The sequence below is a fragment of the Solanum stenotomum genome, chromosome 1, assembly GCF_019186545.1.
Source record: "Solanum stenotomum isolate F172 chromosome 1, ASM1918654v1, whole genome shotgun sequence".
NCBI lineage: Eukaryota > Viridiplantae > Streptophyta > Magnoliopsida > Solanales > Solanaceae > Solanum > Solanum stenotomum.
In genome coordinates, this window is record NC_064282.1 from 2202269 (window position 1) to 2215931 (window position 13663).

The 13663-nt window shown below is 33.2% G+C and overlaps 2 protein-coding genes across 2 annotated transcripts; one reads left to right on the forward strand and one right to left on the reverse strand.

Annotated features, from left to right (window-relative positions):
* Window positions 1-1063: 1063 nt before the first annotated feature.
* On the forward strand, window positions 1064-5736 carry LOC125877841 (glucose-1-phosphate adenylyltransferase large subunit 1). The gene is made up of 15 exons (XM_049559115.1): window positions 1064-1273; window positions 1700-1935; window positions 2245-2367; window positions 2575-2745; window positions 2954-3046; window positions 3204-3287; window positions 3384-3439; window positions 3628-3721; window positions 3909-4094; window positions 4204-4284; window positions 4382-4468; window positions 4546-4650; window positions 4780-4886; window positions 4964-5024; window positions 5305-5736. Exons 2-15 carry the CDS (start codon window positions 1702-1704, stop codon window positions 5404-5406), a joined length of 1584 nt encoding a protein of 527 aa, XP_049415072.1. The 5' UTR covers window positions 1064-1273; window positions 1700-1701; the 3' UTR covers window positions 5407-5736.
* Window positions 5737-6803: 1067 nt separating this feature from the next.
* On the reverse strand, window positions 6804-10582 carry LOC125872704 (uncharacterized). Its single transcript, XM_049553473.1, has 4 exons — window positions 10412-10582; window positions 8566-9836; window positions 8325-8350; window positions 6804-7808 (listed from the first exon to the last, which is right to left on the reverse strand). The coding sequence occupies exons 2-4, from the start codon at window positions 9758-9760 to the stop codon at window positions 7059-7061; spliced, it is 1971 nt and encodes a 656-aa protein (XP_049409430.1). The 5' UTR covers window positions 9761-9836; window positions 10412-10582; the 3' UTR covers window positions 6804-7058.
* Window positions 10583-13663: the final 3081 nt, after the last annotated feature.

The following is a 13663-nucleotide window of genomic DNA, read 5'->3' on the forward strand; positions in this document are numbered from 1 at the left end:
TTCTTTTTTTTTTTTTTGTGTGAAATTTGATATTTTTTGTCTTAAATGATTAATCTATTGTGTAGAAAATAGATTTTCTTGTTAGTGTATAAATTTTATAAAATAAATTTAAGGACCTCTTAATATGATTTTGCCTTAGGCCACGAGATTTATTGAGCTGCCCTGATTATCATAAATTATTTGAAGATTTTGGTCTGCAATTGTCAGCTAATCTCCAACTAAATAATGTCCGACATAATTTGGACCCTACCAAATATTTAACGGACAAAGATTAATATAACACTATCGTATATAAAATGACATTCATGGGTGTGGAATTGTATATAGTGTTCATGTGCATATTTTACTATTTTCTTGCAAATCATATGGTTCATATACAATAATAACAATGGAAAAGACAGGTGTTTGGCCTGTAATGGGTCTCTATTGTCCAGATCTTGGTGGACCCTACACACTATGACGTCTGTCAAATAGTCTTGGAAAAATAACTCTTCGAGTCTAATTTTCAGTGATTTATTTAATAATATCTAAGTTTTATCGCTTTTATAATGACAAAAGGATTTCTTATTATTACTACCTCTGTTATTAATTGAATTGATGAGCCAATTATATGAAATTTTATCAAATATTCATTTTAAATTTTGAACGATAAAATAAACCCTCATAAGAATTTTATCAAAGTAAAATATGAAAAAAAATGATTATCAAGTAAAAGTGAACAAAGAGAATAATATGAAGATTTTATCAAATATTTATCTTAAATTTTAAATGATAAAAAAAGCTTCATAAATAATATTTTATCAAAGTAAAACATGATTATCAAGTAAAAGTGAACAAAAGGAATAATATGAAGATTTATCATGTATTTAAAAGCTCTAATTTGAGGGACTAAATAAATTTAAGGAGTTGTTAATATATTCCGAGAATTGTTAAAGTTAAAATACATTGATAATAGAAAAGTTATGGGGTGTATAAGTTAAATAATACTATTTTATAAATAGGGATATGGAAATGAGTATAAATAGAAAGATTAGCAAGGTTTCTCGTGAGAGTTCACAAGCCAATAAAGCTGATCACACTCCCCTTTGTATGTCCACTCAACAACACAACTTGTTGTGATTCACTTTCAATTCTAGATCTCCTTAAAACTTTTTCTGAATTACTTTTCAAGATTCTTGATTCTGCACCACTAGCAATTTCCATTTTTCTTTCAGTGATTTTGGTTACTTATTTGACATTCTTGTTTTCAAGATCCAACATCATCACTTTCCAGGTTCAAAATCTTGTTTTTTTCTTTTTCTTCTTTTAATGCTCTATATTGTGGAAGTCCACAGGTGAATTTTTACGATATGGGTTTACCACTTAGCTTTCTTTTAATATGGGTGTCAGTCCATAATATTTTATCAATTTTAGAAAATATATGTGTGAAATACTTAATTTTACGTAGAGATCATGGGTTCATGTGCGTAAAGATTCATGTTTTTGTGGTAATGCTATGAGACTGAGCATATAGCTAGCTTGGGTTTCGGGTTTACCGACCATTTTTTTTAATTAGTGATATTTTCTTTATGTATTTTATACTTTTCTTGGTTGCTTAAAGATTACATATACTTTATTGAAATTTGAGTAAATCTATTTGATTTAGATCCATTGATAAATCTTAATCTTATGGGATTGCTGATTTGTTGATTGGCTGCAGAAATGGATACTTGTTGTGTGCCTATGAAATCGACGGTCCATTTGGGGAGAGTGAACACTGGTGGCTTTAACAATGGAGAGAAGGAGTTTTTCGGGGAGAAGATCAGAGGGAGTTTGAACAGCAATCTCAGGATTAATCAGTTGTCGAAAAGTTTGAAACTTGAGAAGAAGGAGAACAAGATCAAACCTGGGGTTGCTTACTCTGTGATCACTACTGAAAATGACAGACAGACTCTGGTAATAATCAATTCTTTCTCTTTATTAGGACATGTCTGCTTCAAATAATGCCATAGTAGTGTTGTAGATAGGGTGGAAACAAGCTGATATGAACTATATTGTGAATGGAAGCGAATCCAATATTTAAGATTTTTAGCATTGAACTCACTACACTTATAAGATTATGGGTTGTGAGGTTAATTTTGTTGAAGTTCTAGTACTAGTCTTTTGCTATATATTTGTTTCATGTTGAAGATATTGTGTTCAGTTGAGCCTACAATATTTATCTCCATCAGTCTGTGATTGTGATTGTTTGTTGGACCTATTTAGTTCGTAGATATGCCACGTCTTGAGAGACGCCGGGCAAATCCAAAGGATGTGGCTGCAGTCATACTAGGAGGAGGAGAAGGGACCAAGTTATTCCCACTTACAAGTAGAACTGCAACCCCTGCTGTAAGAGATTTATCTTTGCTCATGAACATTTTCTCAATTTTTTGTTTTAGATGTCTAATGTCCAGTTAAAACTCTGGTCCATTTGTTGATTTCTACCTTAAACAGATAGATTAGAAATAGATAGAATATGTGTACAAGATTGCAAGTTGATGTCCACTCTGTGGTCAATTTCTTAAGATTCTGATGTTTTGTGCAACATGGCACCAGGTTCCGGTTGGAGGATGCTACAGGCTAATAGACATCCCAATGAGCAACTGTATCAACAGTGCTATTAACAAGATTTTTGTGCTGACACAGTACAATTCTGCTCCCCTGAATCGTCACATTGCTCGAACATATTTTGGCAATGGTGTGAGCTTTGGAGATGGATTTGTCGAGGTTTGAGACTATACTTTTGAAATTCTTGAAGGAAACTGGATTAGTCTTGCTAGATATCACAGCTGAGCTAATTAATATGAGTAAATTTGTTGGTCCTCCAAGTGATTTGTTCACACAAAATCTGTAACAATTTCGGATGATTTTTTTCATTGTTTTTCTGCTGTCTTGCTTAGTTTTACTGACTGAAAGGAATTCCGTCATTAAACAGGTACTAGCTGCAACTCAGACACCTGGGGAAGCAGGAAAAAAATGGTTTCAAGGAACAGCAGATGCTGTTAGAAAATTTATATGGGTTTTTGAGGTTTATTTCTACAACTCTTTAGGACACTAATCCACCACTGCTTTCTTCTGTCGACCTGATATAATTTCTGAAAAATGTTTCATTATTTTTTCCTGAATCAGTTATTATGTACAGACATATAGTACTTTTGTGTTTACAAGGCAACCAATTCTTGCAGGACGCTAAGAACAAGAATATTGAAAATATCGTTGTATTATCTGGGGATCATCTTTATAGGATGGATTATATGGAGTTGGTGCAGGTATGTCCACTTTAACTACCTATGCACTCCTCATTCTTTGTTTGCTTTTTTTTTTTTAAACAACAAAGTTTCTGACTGCCTCCGATCTTCAAACAGAACCATATTGACAGGAATGCTGATATTACTCTTTCATGTGCACCAGCTGAGGACAGGTTTGTTTAAATTCCAATAAGAAACAACTAGTAATGGTTAAGTGAATTGAGTGAGATCAGAAACAATATGGAGAAAGAGTGCTTCTCCTTTAATATTCATATGCATTACTTCGAAGTAAAAACATCACCACATTTCTTTATACCTTATTGTGATTATGTTAAGCTGAGATTTAAGCTTTACTTATCAGCCGAGCATCAGATTTTGGGCTGGTCAAGATTGACAGCAGAGGCAGAGTTGTCCAGTTTGCTGAAAAACCAAAAGGTTTTGATCTTAAAGCAATGGTAGGTTTAGTTGAACTCTTTCTTTTAGTATATGTGCTGATTTCTTTCTAAACAAATTTGCCAAGTTTATTCAGCCGATGTAATCTCCAAATTCTGTTACAAATTCTGTCGCAACCTTTTACTATATACAACAACATTCAGACTAGTGCTCCTTTAGAATTCAACTCATTTATTTCTTGTTCTGCAGCAAGTAGATACTACTCTTGTTGGATTATCTCCACAAGATGCGAAGAAATCCCCCTATATTGCTTCAATGGGAGTTTATGTATTCAAGACAGATGTATTGTTGAAGCTCTTGAAATGGAGCTATCCCACTTCTAATGATTTTGGCTCTGAAATTATACCAGCAGCTATTGACGATTACAATGTCCAAGTAAAGGATCTTGGATCTTTCGATTGAAATTATTTTTATGAATTGAGTACATTAGTTACTCAACTAAAAAATTAGCTGTAGTTTTAACAAATTTATGCTATCTTCTCAGGCATACATTTTCAAAGACTATTGGGAGGACATTGGAACAATTAAATCATTTTATAATGCTAGCTTGGCACTCACACAAGAGGCATGTTGCAAATTAATCTTTATACTTGTCACCATATGCAATGAACTAATTTTGAGAAATTATTTTACATCAGTGCACTGATTAATTTCCATTGCAGTTTCCAGAGTTCCAATTTTACGATCCAAAAACACCTTTTTACACATCTCCTAGGTTCCTTCCACCAACCAAGATAGACAATTGCAAGGTAAGTGGGTAAATTGTGCAAGTGTTTTGCATTAACTGGGGTTCTAATAGGTTTTGTATTCTTCCTCTGCTTTTCAGATTAAGGATGCCATAATCTCTCATGGATGTTTCTTGCGAGATTGTTCTGTGGAACACTCCATAGTGGGTGAAAGATCGCGCTTAGATTGTGGTGTTGAACTGAAGGTTTGCTTGTAGCCCTAATTTTTAATTTATCCTGAACAAACAAACACATTTATTTTCTTTTCTTTAGTTTGTGAAAAATGCACTAGTACATTTTGTTGTAAAGTATAACAACACGTTTTACAACCACAGGATACTTTCATGATGGGAGCAGACTTGTACCAAACAGAATCTGAGATTGCCTCCCTGTTAGCAGAGGGGAAAGTACCGATTGGAATTGGGGAAAATACAAAAATAAGGTAAATGGACATTGAATATTTCATGAAAATGACATCATTCATACTTTAATTTGATGATTATGGTTTCACTCGTACAGGAAATGTATCATTGACAAGAACGCAAAGATAGGAAAGAATGTTTCAATCATAAATAAACATGTAAGCTTCTTTAGTGTGTCTTATTTTTCAACTATAGTAGAATATTATAGAGCGGAGGTTAGCTTCCTAACAACTATTGTTCACACAGTCAAGTTCAAAACACAATAGAGCACGCAACACACATTGTTGGTGTGCTTCTTGCTCGCGAGAAACGAAAACTATAGGGACTCTATTGACAAGATCCCACGTGAAAAAGAAAAGTGTTGCAAGCTATAGAGCACTTTTATTTTTGAGACATAATTGATTATTAGAATTAACTCTCTGATGTTTGAAACTTTAGGGTGTTCAAGAGGCAGACCGACCAAAGGAAGGATTCTACATACGATCAGGGATAATCATTATATCAGAGAAAGCCACAATTAGAGATGGAACAGTCATATGAACTAGGGAAGCACCTCTTGTTGAACTACTGGAAATCCCAACTTGAAGAAGGTCAAGGACAAAAACCTAGCACGTTGACTCAAGCTTTCTATGCTCATGTGAAAAGAGCAAGTATAATCGAGACACGTGTCTAAAATAAAACTGAAGTTGCACTTCGCCTAGTTCATGTTTTAAGAGTCACATTATGTAAAATAGCATTTTGAACAACACAATGGTTTATTTATTGCTCAACTTACGCTTTTCGTATTGTAAAAAACTCTACTTCAAAAAAAAAATATCTCTATGCATCTCTTATTGTGCATCTTTTCTCTATTGATATCTATTTTTAGGACCATTTGTGCCTATTGTCTATTTAAAGTTCGGTACTTCACATTGAATAGCAGAAAAAAAGAAAAAAAGTCAGTAGAATTTTTTTGGGCAGTTAAATGGGTGTTCTACTGTATAGTTATTCAAAGAACAAAATGTGAAACTATTTCTTCTATGCACTTTTAAGTAATGGAAACCATGTAATCTTTAGATTTAAGCGAAAATTTAGTAGTAATGGTGGCATAATATACCTTGGCCTGCATAGTTTCATGGTAGATGTGTTGGTGGGAGGAAGCAGGTACTCAATATATTCAAGGTACGAAAACCCTTGTCCATTTTTTCTTTAACTTCGCATATGGTTGACCAGTTTAATGTGATCAATATTTACTTTTGATTTTGCAAAATGCGAATCATCAACCAATAATGTTTTCCTTATACCCTGGTCTGTGTGAAAAACACATTTAAGATCTATGATGTTGGTTTTAACAAGTGAGATCTTGTGTCTGAAGCCAAAAGATGTGAAACCTATACCATGTAGATGGATTTATAAAATAAAATGTCGCACAGATGGGTTGGTGGAGAGGCATAAAGCTCGTTTGGTAGCTCGGAGATTTACTCAAGAATATGGTTTGGATTATGATGAAACTTTCAATCCAGTGGCGAAGTTTACAACTGTTTTGAGTCTTACTTGCACTTGCTGCTAGCAAAGATTCTTGCACCATATGCTCTCCATGTTGGAAAACACAAGTTACTGAATATGGAAATAGACCAAGTTGATTGTTTTCATGAAAAAGTGGCAGGTACAATCTTGAACAACCAAATTTCAAATTGGGTTTACATCATTGCAAAACCAGGTAAAAAAAAGGAAACATAGGAAAAGTCATAATCAATTAGAAGAAAAATAACTTCTCAAAAGTATTATGTTGTCCGAGCTTGAATAGAGGAGCATGTCTAAAATTGTCAGTCACCGGTGTTCTCCAGAAAGTAAAGTTGGCATTGTTTAACTGTCCCATGAACTCGGTTTAAGCACAACAATCAAGACTGCACATAATCAATCACGATAACAGTTTTACTCAGAACCTCTTTGGCATGGTAATTAGTGTTGTAAATAGTTGCATGCACGCAGATGAAAGAAGCCGGACGAGTAGCTTGTTTGAGAAACAAGGTATCTGTGCATCGTTATGTTTAAATACAAAGTACCACCATCTAGGCAAATACAGAATCCAAATAAAAAATAAGATAAAAATACTTACTAGCGCCAAATATTTAAATCAAGCTCCAAAATGTACCAAGTCACCGGATACTGTTCCATGATATGAAGCCTAATAACTCTTGCTGATTGATTTTTCAGAAATTCTTAGTGTTCCAAACAACTAAAGGGCCTTTTCTATGAAATTCACATGGCTGAAAGCCATTCATTGCCTTACCCATGAGGGCCATGGCACCAAGGCTTGGAAGTTGCTTCTTCTGGAAATCATCAAGCTCCAACTTTGAGGTTTGAGGCTCACAAACCACCACCGGTTGGGGCCTCTTTGGTGCATTGGTAGTCCTACCATGAAGCAGCCTTTGAATCCAAGAATGAGAAGTCAAAGCCTCTAGATCTTTCTTGATAACACTCATAGAAGCAGGACTAGAGTTCATTGCTAAGTTTGCAGTGTTGTCGTGAACCATCAATTCTTTACCATGACGTTTACTAGATGATGCTAATTCAGAGTTAGCTATGGTTCCTTTAGGAATTTGGCTGAGGAATTTTTGTGATTTCTCATGAGACGTTTCTCCTACTAAACTGGAGCTTTTAGTACCAAAAGCCAAAGAACCGGAAGCACTCACTTTGAGGCGCTTAACCCATCTACTAGTTGGGTCATGTCCAAGAAGCCCTTCAGGACAGAAATCAGTTCTTGATGAACTGGGTTGTTCAGCACGGGCCAGTATTGATCCCAAGTCGAAACTTTCAGTTCTGGAAGAACTTGCCTCCATATTATCAGTTGGAGCAGGCAGCTCTAAGTTTATATCCAACTTGAACTGTTTGTGTCCAGCTTCTTTCCTGGAGCCTTCAAGTGCAAGTCGACGGGGTGAAGTTTGATCCATTTTGTTCACCTGCAAGATATCTTATGGTCAAAATTAATCAAGATTCTAGATTACATGCAATACAATGGAAATGTGAATATTATGAACTATTTGATGACTATAATTAATCTATGGTTACAATACAGTGGAGCACATGAAGCATTTATGAATTCAACTACAATCACTAGCCATCACTAAGCCTTGGATGATTTGGGGAGATTTCAACTCAATCTTGTTTTCTCCTAACAAATTGAATGGAGCTCCAGTTACTAGTGTGATTGCAGAACATTTGCTCACTTTCAAACTTGGTTGACAACACGATCAGTAACATTTTCCCATTTGGTTTTAACCTTATCATACAATGAACAGGAGTATCTGACCAACTCATTATTACTTGATTTCTCACATCAGACTTGGAAACTAGCAGGTAGGAAGATAAATATGAAAGCAGTTAACGATACAAAATTCAAGATAAACCAAATACCCTCTTGAAAACCTGGCTAGAAGATAGGAAGTTATGAAGGACTAAATAAATCTCAAGATTACCTTCTTTGCAATAGAAGAACTTGTACCTGCAAAATTAGAGGAAAGATAGATTCATTAAACGAGTAAAATTACGTACACTCAAACACTACATCTCAAACTAAACCTCTTTTTCTTTTCTTTTCAGTTAAAAACCTCTGACTAAGCCGTAGAAAGATCACTTGATTCATTGATCAGTTACAACTTAGCAAGACAATGAACAAAATAAACTCTATTTAAACCACTAGCGGAGGATAGCACATACCACAAAGCTGGTTCTTCTCCTGAAACACATCCATGTCCATGGTATCAGTTTCAGCTGAAGATTCATTCTTTAACACAAATTCAGAAGGCTTTCTGTCTTCTATATTTTCTTTTCTTTCACTGCCTGTGAAGCAATTTTGAATTTGAAGCTGCATTCCTCCCTTATAATGACCAAAAGATTTAGATGGGCTATCACGATTACTTAATGATGCTTTCCCATTAATTTTACTCCACATCCTTGAATTACCGATTACATTGTTTCCTTCAAACAGACCAGCATCTGCTCCTTTTGTGATTAACATACTATGGGTTGTCTGAGAAACGCAGGGACGATATCCAGCCATTCCCACTACAGAGTCCATGGTATTGCTTGTTCTCATTGTCTCTACATCAAGCAAAGGATGTGGTAGCTTTGGTAACTCTTTTGATTCAGTTTCATGGGAAGGACTAGGTTCATTTTTTAACAACCTGACAAAGGAACAACCTGGGTTTTTCTGGAACTCTTCTCCACCAAATTTTGGAAGAAGTTTTCTGCTTGTGGAGGGTGCACCTAGCAAGAATGAGTCATTCTGCCTTAATTCTGGAGTGACCGATCTCCCATGTTCATGCTCCAACATTCCCAGTCTAGGCACTTCTTCTTTTGCAGCTAGGAATGATCTACTTATGAAAGCTTTCTGCGTCTTTTCCGATTCTTTAGTTATGTAATGGCCAGGATCTCGGTATGGCACAAGATGAGATGCTAATTGACTTGGATTATCTATGAAAGGCCTCGATGCAACAGTGCCGCGACCAATGTCATATGGATGAGTCTTGCCACAATCCAAAGGATCCTGGAAGGGAGTTTTGACATTTTCACAAGGATTGTGCATTGGTAGGGACCAATTGCGTAGAGTTTCTTTTGCAATGGTTCTTGCACTTGTCTCGTTAATGACTTCAAACGTTTGAGTTTCAGATTCTCTTAATCTTTTGACGGATTTAGAGGACATTGTCTCCATTTTAACAATTGACTGGAGAGGCTTAGAATCTTGGTCGTTTTCCTTGTTTCCAAGAGCAGTAGATGCATGATTTTGTGTTTCTGCCATAGAATTGTAGCTTGTTCTAGTCCAATGTGCCATCCAAACAGATTGAACTGAATGTGTAGACTTCCCGGTTCTACCATCACAATCCGAATGTGATTGTTTAACATGATCAGACATGATATCTTGGCCTTAGATCTTGCTAATGTAACTAGAGTTTTCCTTCAGTTGTTCATCAAAAGGATGTCTCCTTTACCTGGGAAAGAAAATTAAACAGCAATAAATCAAATTATAATTGTTGAACTATGTGACCATCTCATCTAAAAACATGACATATATAGGTCCTGTTGTCCCATACCGCGTGAGTTCAAGTCGACCATCTCAAGCTTTTAGATATTCAGAGAGAGTATGATTTTACTTACATCTTCAACAATAATCACACAATATTTTCCTTCCACTGTTGTTATTCTCACCAACTATTTACTTAACAAGTCACACACCTTCTTAAGATCCACAATTTTGACCATTACATCTAGGTTCACACCCCAAAAAAATAAAATATACTAAAAATCTCAAGAATTGCTAAAGTTGTTCCGAAATACAACAACAGAAAAGCTATAAAATCAAGTATTAACAAAGATTTAAGTCTCAGACATGTATACCCAAAGTCAAAATTGCTACAAAGTCAAGTAAAACTGTTCCAAAATACAAATAACAGAAAATTCAAGAATGCTACAAAATCAAGTATTAAACCAAGATTCAAGTCTATTCCATAAAAAAAGAGATCAAATCTTTGACAGTAATATGTTAGCAACTGAAAAAGGAACTCACCAGAATTTGAAGAGGGTAATCTGTTACTATGTAAAAAAGAAAGAGAAGAGCAGAAAGTAGTGAAGGAAGAGATGAAGAAGCAAACACCAGAGCAAAAAATAACTAATACTCACACAAACACAGCCAAGTAAAAAATGAAGACAAAAGCCGACTTATGAGCTGTGAACCTATTGGGCTCCATTGGTCTGCACTTTTTCTCCTTTCATTTTTAGTTTTGTCATTTTTAATATATTCAACAACAAAAATGATGATATATTCATTTTTAACAAATTCAAATCTAACGAGTAAAAATAAATAAAATAAGTAATTTTACTTTTATTTTAATAAATTCTTTATTTCAAAGAATATAATTTATTTTACTCGGCATTTAAATCAACACGCAGGTGGTGAAGAAGATTAAATAGATGGGTTATAGATTTAATTTTATATGAATGTATTTTAGTCTAGTAAGATTTGGATTAAAAAAGAAATCGGGTAAAATTAGTTGAAATTAGGTAATTTCAATAGATCAAACCATCCAATTCAACCATATATTTGTTATAACTTTAATAATGACAGATGAGAAACTTAACTGATACATTAAACTAGAAATGTATTTTTTTTTAACCCTTTTTCTTTTTTTTTATTTGTCTATTTTAACGAATCAAGAAAAAAAGTAACTTTTTATATTCTCATTATTATTAAATAATTAAATAAATGACTTATAATCAAATTTATTTTTAAAAAATATAATTAATAAAGTAAATTTCTAATATTCCTCCGTCCAATAATAATTGTCTACTATACTATTTTGGATGTCCAACAATATCATACTATACTAATTTTATACTTAGTTTCTAATTTACTCTAAACATTAATCATAGTCATTTTCATGTTACATTTTTTAAGACATTATAATTATTATATTCAAAAGGTGATATAGTAAAATTAACATTTTAGTAATTTCTTAAACAATATGTAAAATCATTAATGAACATGTATTATTAAACCGCGAGAGTATATAATACTACTTTCTTAAGGGAATGTCGTAGAATAAAACATAGGGAGTACGGAGTAGCAATTACTCCATTCGAATAAGTTCAAAGAGGACCAAAAGTAAATTAATGGTTCATATTCTTAGTATGTAGATACTATCGAATAATCTTTTGAAATTAAAGGAAAATGGCTCTATCATCGGATTCTTTGAGAATATGGGAGTTGTACTATATTTAGTAACTTGGTCACGATTACTAATTAAACATTACAAGTTATTTTCATTGTATCCTATAGATATTTGCACTTACATAATAGTTGATAAATAATTTTTAGTGTCAAAATAATCATTTTTAAAGTTATAGTGTTTAACTAAATAACTAATATTGTGGAGACGAATTAACATATCTAGATATGTATATTTAAAATTATAATATTTATTTGTGAGTTACATTGATAAATTAATGAGAATACGATTAAATAAATATGTATTTAATATATTTCTTGTAATGCATTTATTATTTATTGGAGATTTGGTTTGTGATCTAGATTAGGTAAAATGAATTGTTTCGTGTTTTGGTAATGCTTGCATATTTGTTTTTTGAAATAGATTAGGTAAAGATGAAATTTCAACCATGTTTGTTTAATTGGAAAAAGGTTTAAAATATTTTAAAATCAAGTGAAAATAGAATAAAAACATCTTTAGGTTAATATTTTGATTTAAAATATTTTTATTGTTAATAATTTGATCACAATATAAATTAATTAAGTTTCAAACGCAACCTTCAACATCTACTTGTCGACCTTCTTATTATGATTGAGATGTCGATATCTCCAACTTGAAGGAGGAGAATTTTTTTTTTTAAAAAAAATTAATTGATATATATCCCCAAGAATGCAGAAAATATCTTGTACATTTTGAGTGCTGACTTGTCGAAAGTTTTTGAATATCCCCAGAGGCCAACTAATTTATATGAAATAATGAGGCTCGTCTCCACTCACTTTTAAGGGTCATTTATTTACTTGATAATAGGGGAATCCAAACACATGGACATTCTTTTTTTTTTTTGGTCTGTTAAATAAAATTTAAAAGATCGATAATAAATATCTCATTTGGCAAGTTTAAAAGCCACGAACCTAATTCTTCTACCAGGCATATTTATGTGGTTTTTATTATGCCACGTCATCATAAGTCCATCTCAATCCCATCCAATTGTACTACACTTATAGTAGTAGTATTATTTTATAATAATAAAATGGTACTCCTATTTGTTTGTTTCTGTCTTATTGATGGAACAATGTAATTGGGATTTACAAATTGGCTATCCACAAAATAAAAAGAAACACGACAACTATTTGTACCGTCTTTGTCACGTGAAATACCATGCAATTGTTCATTAATTTATTGTTTACAGTACGTAAACGTGACAATTGATTTGAATTTATTTTGAACGGTTGTAAATTACAAGGGGGCACGGGCGGTGGGAAATTTGCCTACCAAAATATGATTCGTCTATTTTATTCAAATATAAATGAATTATTAATCCACTTATACATTAATAGATTAGTTCATTCTGATTGGTTATATAATTTAAATTGACCCAAAAAAAATATATTTTTTGCTTATTTTATATGTAGCATACAGTCATGATAAAGAAAAAATAGTTATTAAATTACTTAGATAAATTAATTAAAGTTTAGTGAGAAGTTGATGGTTGGGTATGCCTTATTTTTAAACCCATTTTATGATAGGGTTTGGGGAGAAACAAATTCCCTACTCTTAGTTAAATACATAAATGGAGAATGGAGAACGCCTTGGAGATTGGACAGATTGATTCAAGAAGCACAACAAATAGTTGAATCTCATGGATTTATCATCAGTCATTGCTTCAGGGAAGCCAACAAACCTGTTGATATATTAGCATCCAGGAGTTATAGTGTTGATGCAATACATGAGTTCAACTCTTTCTCTGATCTCTTGAGGGAAGTTAGGGGATTAATTAACACAGATAGATGGGAGCTCCCTTCCTTCAGAATGCAACAGGTTAAACCTTCTAATTTTATTTACGAACCTCCCTGAATCCTCTTTGTCAAGGAGTCACGTTAGTAGAGTAATAGCTAACTTAGACTCCCCCCTTTTTTGGTGTTAACTTGTAGAGTTTATCTAACTCTAGTTCTACCCCAAGATCTTGTATTAAGTTTGGTATACCAAACTTCAAAATGTAACTCTTTCATATCAATGATCATTGGAGGCAGTTAAAAAAAAAAAAAAACATTTCA